The sequence below is a fragment of the Lutra lutra genome, chromosome 15, assembly GCF_902655055.1.
Source record: "Lutra lutra chromosome 15, mLutLut1.2, whole genome shotgun sequence".
Taxonomy (NCBI): Eukaryota; Metazoa; Chordata; class Mammalia; order Carnivora; family Mustelidae; genus Lutra; species Lutra lutra.
In genome coordinates, this window is record NC_062292.1 from 884,016 (window position 1) to 892,946 (window position 8,931).

Below are 8,931 nucleotides of genomic sequence, written 5' to 3' on the forward strand. Positions count from 1 at the left end.
GGATGACATATAAGTGGGTAGCACTGAGTCGAAGATGACCCCAGTTTCTGTGTTTGGAAACTAGATAGAAAATAGCCTATTTCTCAATGTCAGGGAACAAGAGGAGTTTCTGAGTGGAACGATGTATTCAGATGTTAAGGACCGATGGTGTAGCCAGGTAGAGATAACTAAGAAGCCATGCTGAGGTCCAGAGTGAACTCTGGCTGGAAAATTAAATGCCATTAATGAAAAATCTCTTAGAGGTTAGCCTATAATTTTCATGGAAGTACAGGAATTCATTTTTGTTTCCCTAACAGCCATGGCATAACCTGTTGGCGACACATATGTTGAATAAGAATATGAGTCTCATGTACCCAGTGGCTGTGGCAAACCTTTGAGCCACTTGTACAAACACATATTTAATAAATACATGTTATAGAGACCTGTGAAAACAAAATCAGATAAAACAACAAACTGAGTGCCGGGAAGATATAGCTGTTACAGTCAGACCCCGCTACGACACCGTGATTCAAAACTACATTTGGATGAGACTATGTGGTAACATGTAGCAAGAAATAAAAGAGGGTCATAGGGGCGCCTGGGGGCTCCATTGTCGAGTGTCTGCCTTTGGCTCAGGTTATGATCCCAGGGTCCTGGGATTGAGCCCTGCATCGGGCTCCCTGCTCAGTGGGAAGCCTGCTTCTCCCTCTCCCACTCCCCCTGCTTGTGTTCCCTCTCTTGCTGTGTCTCTCTCTCTGCCAAATAAATAAAATTAAAAAAATAAATAAAAGAGGACCATATGAGTTTGCCAAGTGATCCAACTTCTGACTATTGAACAGAAATGATTCAGTATATATTAATGAAAACTTGTAGTTGTGATCTACAGAACGGTGTTACAAGGGAACGGGTTAATGGGTATGTACGTGGAGTTGCTCAGATGAGAAACATGAAGGCTACGAAGAGTACGGGCAGATATTTACATTGACGCTGAAACCGTATTTACAATTGTCACAAGGACGCAAACACGTGTCTACAAGAGAGATTGACTGCAAAAACATTTAAAAATGAAGACTGTGGGGTGCCTGGGGGGCTCAGTGGGTTGAGCCTCTGCCTTAGGCTCAGGTCGTGACCTCAGGGTCCTGGGATCGAGCCCCACATCGGGCTCTCTGCTCGGTGGGGAGCCTGCTTCCCCCTATCTCTCTGCCTGCCTCTCTGCCTACTTGTGATCTCCCTCTCTCTGTTGAATAAATAAATAAAATCTTTAAAAAAATTTAAAAAATGAAAACTGTCAGAATGATATGATTATAGGTAATTCTCTCTTTTTTTTTTTCAAAATAAAGCTCATGTGAGGACAACTTGTCAAAGGTTTTTATTTTTATTTTATTTTTTTAAAAGATTTTATATTTATTCATGAGAGAGAGAGAGAGAGCATATGCACAAGAAGAGGGGAGGGTCAGAGGTAGATGGAGAAGCAGACTCCCCACTGATCAGGGAGCCTGACGTGGGGTTTGATCTCAGAACCCTGGGATCATGATCTGAGCCCTAACCAACTGAGCCACCCCGATGCCCCTCAAAGGTTTTTAAAAGGTACATACTAAGTTGCAATAAAGCAAACATGTGCATTAGACATGCTCCAAACACTTATTTAACTGTTTCTTCAGTATGGATATTGGGGGGGGGGTATAAGAAAATGGGAGTCACTTAAATGAGATTTTAAAAGATTGCTGAGAAGCTCACAGTGGCAGCAGTGTCCCTGTACCCCCCCCCCCCCAAAAAAAACCCCAGTTGATCTTGATGGCATGAGGGGGTCGTGAGCCATGGTGGTGGCATCCTCACGTCACAACGGATGTGACATGGGACACATGGGGGAGCAGGACCACAGTGACCACCGCACCCCATTTCCTTACACTGTCCCCGGGGTGGGCCATGGTGTGATGTGGCCTTGGGGCCTGGTGCAGTGGAAGATTTGAATTTCAGGTGGTGGCAGATGCGACAACCACGTTCCTTTGTGCTCACATTTGGTTTTATTGACACCTTAACCACAGCAGCGGGGGCAAAGGCCACAAGGTGTGAGGTTGTGTGAGTGGAGGCAAAGGAACTTATGTTAGAGAAAAAATCCTCTCTACTGCACAGACTTTCCACGGCCGCACACCCACCCCGAGAGGCCCCTCTCGCCCAGGAAGTGCGCGGGCCGCCGGCCGCATAAAGAGGCTCTTGTGAGCGCTGCTCCTCGGCTTCTCCTCGCGCAGCTCCGCACCGCTCAGCCATGCGACCTCTCCTCCTGGCCCTGCTTGGGACCTGCCTCCTCTCTGACTTCCTCGTGGAAGGTAAGCGGGAAGGTTCTGTCTGGGAGAGGCGTGCGGGCCGGCGGGCCGCGTCCCGGCTTCGACTCAGGGTTTGACTGGGGTAAATAGCTCTTTCCGGGTGAGCCTGCCACTGCCTGTGAGCAAAACGGGAATGAAAACCGAGGTCGGGGACTTTATGGGTCCTGAGGACAGACAGAACTTGCTTACAATCTGGCTCCTACTTTTCATAATTACGTGATTTGGGGTAAATTTCTCAACCTCTCTGGACCTACACTTACTTAGAAGTTGAACATAATGACAGATACTCTCACCTGGGATTAAAATAAAAAAAAAAAACCAACAATTTAGGAATACTTATCGAATTTCCTCACTAGTAATAATTTTTTTTAAAGATTTTATTTATTCATTTGACAGAGACACAGCGAGAGAGGGAACACAGGCAGGGGAGTGGGAGAGGGAGAAGCAGGCTCCCCACTGAGCAGGGAGCCCGATGTGGGGTTCGATCCCAGGACCTGAGATCCTGACCCGAGGTGAAGGCAGACACTTAACAACTGAGCCACCCAGGCATCCCAGTGATAATTTCTTGATTAATGTGAGCTGTGGAATGGTGGTGATGATTATTTGTGCCCTCGTAGTTTTTGCCTATTTGATATCAATCTTGATAAAGTTTTTGGAAGTTTAGTCACAATGTGGGGATGAGTTGGAGGTTGTATATTCTGAAGAGAATCAATAATTCTATTGAAAAGAATGATTGGGAGCTCATGCCTTCATACCCAGGAGATCAATATTACCTTCAAGTATATGGGAGAGTCTGTTATCACTGCTGTGAACATTGTTCCCATTAATGACAAACTTCTTTAATTTATAAGAGACCGTATGTCAGGTGCTAACAAATAGACCAGTGGCTCATACACATTCAGAGCAACCTGCCAGGACACCCACCTGAGACAGCTCTGCTGAGCCTCACCTGACTGTCCTACACGGATTGTCTTAAAGGATCATTTTTTTCCTCCAACTGATTGAAGTATAGTTCTCCTTGTGGCTCTGGCGATAAGAGAGAATATTTCTCAAGTGTAACTAGTGTTTCAGTTAACTCTCCCTTCAACCTCCTAGTTTCTAGCCTTACTTCTTAGAATAGGATATCTGAATCTGATCCTGGATTCCTAAGGGTGTCCATGAATAGAGGTGGCAGGTTTGGAATTCCCTGACATCGTCAGCAAAATAAGTACTGATGAAGCCAACTTTAAGGCCAGTCAGTGAGGCCAAATATTGCAATGTGGCTGCCATTTTGCCGAGACAAAAAGTCTGCTGTTTGGTGGAAACTCAGGCACGGGTGGGGACAGCAACCCTCTGTTGGAGACAGAGGAGGACTGCTGACACGTGGGTCACTTCCCAAGCTTCCTCCCTGAATGACCTCTGTACGTGCCCCTGGGGCTTAGCCTCTATGCACGCCTGCACAGCAATGTCTGCTCCGACTCTGCTCTGCAAAGGTCGTGAAGGTGATGCCCTCCCCGAGAACACTGTGGCTTGGGGCTTTGGAGTCTAGTGGGATTCTTTGGGTCCTGGAGTCCACGTTGGGTACTTCTCAGTCCCACATTGGGCTCCTTGCTGGGCAGGGAGCCTGCTTCTCCCTCTCCCTCTGCCTCTGACTGCCACTCTGTCCGCCTGTGCTCACTCTCTCTGACAAATAAATAAATAAAATCTTTAAAAAAATAATTTAAAAAGTCTGGTATCAGCAACAGCGGAGATCAAACTTGGTCCTCATCAACTATTCCTTACATGCTTTTAGCGTCATTTCCCTGAGAAACGAATACCATTTTACTTAGGAGAAAACCAGCACTTAGAAACCTTGATTACATTCCACCAAACCTCTAATATTATCAACTCTCCCAAGGTATTTGCCCTTTTCCAAGGCAAAACTGCTCTCTGAACTGAAGTCTAGAAATCCTCTGGGGGTGGGGGTGGATTTCTATTGAGGATGGAGAGTTTGAGAACCACATCCTTCATGGAACTTACACCTTCACATTTACAATAGCATGTGCTTCTCCCCACATTTAATGTTGCCTTCCCCAAATCACTCTCCACCACATCACTCTCTGTTATTTTGTTCTTAGCACCGTAGCGTTCGTGCTGTTTGAAAAGATCATTTATGGTTTTTTGTCTGCTCGGTTTTCTTTGCCAGGTGTGGGGAGTGAAGTCCTGGAAAAGAGCTTCTGTGTGAGTCTAACGACCAAGAGACTGCCCGTTAAAAACATCAAGACCTACACCATCAAGGAGGGCCCCATGAGAGCAGTAATGTGAGTTTGTGGGGATGGATGGGACCCGGTGTGGAGAAACACTGCCCTCCTCAGGAAGCGGGCATGGGGGAGACCTCAAGGGACCCAGCCACCCCTTTGCTCTTCCAGTTAACCATGGCTTCCTGTAGCACCAAATGACAATTACCGGAAAAATTTGACAATCGAATAAGGAGTGTTATCCTCCTTTCTGATTTGGTTTAGCAGAAGAATCTGACTGGGAGGGACGGCTGTGGTGCTCAGTTCTGAGGGTTAGGGTTGGAGATGGCTGGTTTGGCTCAGGACTTGACCGTAGGGCCACACCGGTGTGGGAGGCTTCTCTACCCTTCCTTCCCCTTCTCCTCCCTTCCCTTTTCTTAGGGTGCGCTAGAGTAAAGTACAGTGCCATGTTTTATCACTTACCATATCTCAAGGAAATGTGCGAAAAACCAGCCTCCCTAGTGCCATTCTCTTTCCAGGATCTCATTTTCAGAGGAGCAGATCTTTCCAACACATAATTGAAATTTTACCCAAAGAAATTAAATAAAGAAATCACCCTTGTCCAGAAAACAAGATGAGTGTGTCCAGATGTGAAAAGGAAGAGAAATGTAATAACTGAACTAGATGACCTCAAGGTCCAGTGTAGTTACAGCCGTTGGTAGCTTGGGTGGACTAAGGTGTCTGAGAATTATGACAAACAAAGGAGCTGGGTATTTCCTGGATGTATTTCTCTTTTGTGTTCCAATAGAAAGGTTTTCATTTCTGGTGTCAAGGTTTGGAGAACAATTTCTGCACAAAGTCTCTCGTCTCTGGTCTGATCTTAACTCCTGGTTCCAAGGCGTGGGGAGGTGACGAACTGTCTTCTCCTTGCTTTGCAGCTTCATTACCAGACGCGGCTTTAAAATCTGTGCGGACCCACAAGCTGACTGGGTGAAAAAGGCAGTAGAGAGTGTGGACAAGTCCACCAGGAGAAACACGAAACAGACCAAGCCTACAGGAGCCCAATATTCCACCAACACAGCTGTCACCCTGACCGCGTAGTGGCCTTCCGGCCGCCCACCTCACTAGCCAGCTCATTTCCCTTTATAAATCTCCTGGACTAATTCGATTATATTCACTTTTTATAAAAGTGCTGCGTGAGCCACCTTACTTTCTTGTATTGTTATTTTTCATGTCTTTCTCCACTTAGATGTTTCATTAATAAATATTTATTATTAAGAATAATCTCAAAGTCTATTCGCTACATATTGGGAAAGGTAACGTATCATTTATGTTCTGTCTCTCTCCTCACTGTACCTCCCTCTGATGGTATTCGTGATGGGAGAGATTCTGGCCGGTGTGTACGAGAGATGAAACCTGTTTAGTCATCATTCTTCGGTTCCAGCTTGCAAGTGACCATGGTGACAATGTGACAAGTGACCATGGTGACAATGTGGCGAGTGACCATGGTGACAATGTGACGAGCGACCATGGTGACAATGTGGCGAGCGACCATGGTGACAATGTGGCAAGCGACCATGGTGACACTGTGACGAGCGACCATGGTGACAATGTGGCGAGCGACCATGGTGACAATGTGACGAGCGACCATGGTGACAATGTGGCGAGCGACCATGGTGACAATGTGGCAAGCGACCATGGTGACACTGTGACGAGCGACCATGGTGACAATGTGGCGAGCGACCATGGTGACAATGTGACGAGCGACCATGGTGACAATGTGGCGAGCGACCATGGTGACAATGTGACGAGCGACCATGGTGACAATGTGACGAGCGACCATGGTGACAATGTGACGAGCGACCATGGTGACAATGTGACAAGCGACAATTGTGACAATGGCAACAATTTAAGATCCATTTCAACCTGTCTTCATAATAGAGTTCTATTTATGCAATAGGGGAGAAGGAAGACAACGGTCATTGCGTTTCCATTCTGGGGGTCCCCACTGAAAAGGGGCTTCACTCATATTTGATCTCTAGCAAATTCTCTTCCTTCTCTGTGTTTCTTTTCATTTCCCAAGAAAGGACACAGACACAGGGCTTGTCAGTTCTCTGATTTGTCAAGGTAGCAAACATTAGACTTCCGGTGAAAAGGTATTTTATTCAAACAACAGGCAGTGTTCTTTGAAGCGGGCAATGACCTTGCTGCCTTTCTGTGACGTCTGTAATCGTCACGGCTTTATCTAGGTGTGCTTGTCTGTCGGTCCTCTCACCTCAAACCCTGTCCACCCGGGTCTTTCTTGAATGTGATCACAGCTTGCGTTAAAGTTTTAGTCAAGTGATCATCTAGGCATTCAATAGCCCAGATGTATGTTCCACTGTATTTTCATTAAATTGCCAATTTGATTCATGTTTGTGCCTATACTGTCCAAGTAGGCTGCAGTGCACACATCCGGTTCTGACTCTAACTAGTGAGGACTAACTGTGCCTCGATCATCTCAAGGGAAGAGCAAGTACTTACTACTCTGCGGGCACCAGTATCAAGTGCTTTCAGAGATGAACTGAGGGCAGCTGGCTGGGGTCTGCTCACCGCTAGTCGCCGTGAGTGGAAGCATGAGAAAGCTGCTTCCTAGCAAAGGTGGGCCCATCTGTCCTCTCCCGCTTCTATTCGCCCACGATAATTTTCAAAGCTGGTCTTGAAGGAAAAACACTAAGAAGAAAATACTTGCTTTATGAGGGATGACACACGGCATAGTCATAGGAGAGGAAGGGAACAGATTCTGGACTGAGGTGTGTAACTGAGTTCCCAAATGTGTCCCAGACCCTAGAGGGTTCCATGAGATAATAATGATGTGACAAATGGAAGACTACGGGTATGCACATCTCGTTAACTTACCATATCATCTAGGGCTGCTGTATGATGTCAAGGGATTTCAGCCAAGCGCTGTACGTAGCTTTTAACTAATTGACTGGATTTTTTGAATTTGTGTAGGACCTGAGTTTGCTAGCTGTCATCTGGTGGTTTTTGGATTTTAATTCAATTTGAAGAAATAATGTAAGAAGAAAAGATCTCAGAATATTATTTTCTTTTTTTAGGGACTGCCACCACTCTTTGTGCTCTGATGACATCTTGTACTAACATTTACTCTAAAATGTATCAATTTGTACTGAAATTGCTCATTTGGCTCTCTGTGTCCTCCCCTCCCCTTCCCCACAATTAGACTGGAAACTGCTCATATATACTATTCAGAGCCCAGGATAGAGCTGTAGGGCATCGTTAATATCTGTTGGATGAATGGAGGAAGAGGACATATTCCCTTATTTCCTTCATTCTATGTTTACTCTTTTGCAGTTCTAAAATTATATTTAACTCAAAATAAACTAAAAAAAAAAAGATTTTTAGGGGCACCTGGGTGGCTTCATCATTAAGCCTCTGCCTTTGGCTCAGCTCATGATCCCAGGGTCCTGGGATCGAGCCCCACATTGGGCTCTCTGCTCAGCGGGAGCCTGCTTCTCCCTCTCCCTCTCCCCTGCTTAAAAAAAGATTTTATTTATTTATATGACAGAGAGAGAGCGAGAGAGAGATGGAGAGAAGGGGGCAGTGGCGGGGGAGAAGCAGGCTCCCTTCTGAGCAAAGAGTCTGATTTGGGGCTCAATTCTAGGGCCCCGGGATCATGACCTGAGCCGAAGGCAGATGCTTAGCTGACTGAGCCACCCAGGAACCCTCAAAATAAACTTTTTTTTTTAAAAAAAGGATGTTCAGTTCAGCAAACATTTTGGGGTACTTTCCTCAGGGCAAGCACTGTGTTAAGCTCTGGATATATCGAGATAAGTAAAACACCATTTCTGCCCTGCGGAACTCACAGTCTCGTGGATGGAACTATGCAGCACAGGGTTTAGAACAGGAAGTAATAAAAACACGTTTGGGAAACAGAGATGGCGAAAAGGGAGTGATTATCTTGGGAATGATCTGAAAGGATTTTTGATTTTACATATAATTATGAATTATTACTCATTAAAAATGCCTGGAAGATTCACCTTTGGTTGGTTTGAGGAAAGATGTTGTTACCTGTTTGTCTCTGCACTAGGAAATTCCTCGCTGTGATTATAATATTTGTGCGGTATTTTATGCTCCTCTAGGTATCTGGGGTAAGAACACAGTGAGTCTAAAGCCGTCGCTGTAATTGAGTTGCTGAGAAAAAGCAGCCGCGCCGAGACTGAATGTCTTGGCTAAGAGCGCGGAGTTCCCGAGCGACCGAGTCCGACCTCAGACACCGACTTTCGTGCTATCCCAGCCTCGTGAGGACAGTGGGCTGCAGGTCTCCCTAGTGTGGGGGTGACAGAGGAGATCTCTGAGCATGGCCGCAACCTAAGTCTCAGAACTTTTAAGGTAAATTAGAAGTATTTGAAGACCAAAACTAGCACTTCCTG

The 8,931-nt window shown here is 45.9% G+C and overlaps 1 protein-coding gene across 1 annotated transcript; it reads left to right on the top strand.

Moving 5' to 3' along the window:
• The first annotated feature begins 2,103 nt into the window (after positions 1-2,103).
• LOC125086144 (lymphotactin-like) lies at positions 2,104-5,739 on the top strand. The gene is made up of 3 exons (XM_047705307.1): positions 2,104-2,306; positions 4,468-4,582; positions 5,437-5,739. Exons 1-3 carry the CDS (start codon positions 2,246-2,248, stop codon positions 5,597-5,599), a joined length of 339 nt encoding a protein of 112 aa, XP_047561263.1. The 5' UTR covers positions 2,104-2,245; the 3' UTR covers positions 5,600-5,739.
• Positions 5,740-8,931: the final 3,192 nt, after the last annotated feature.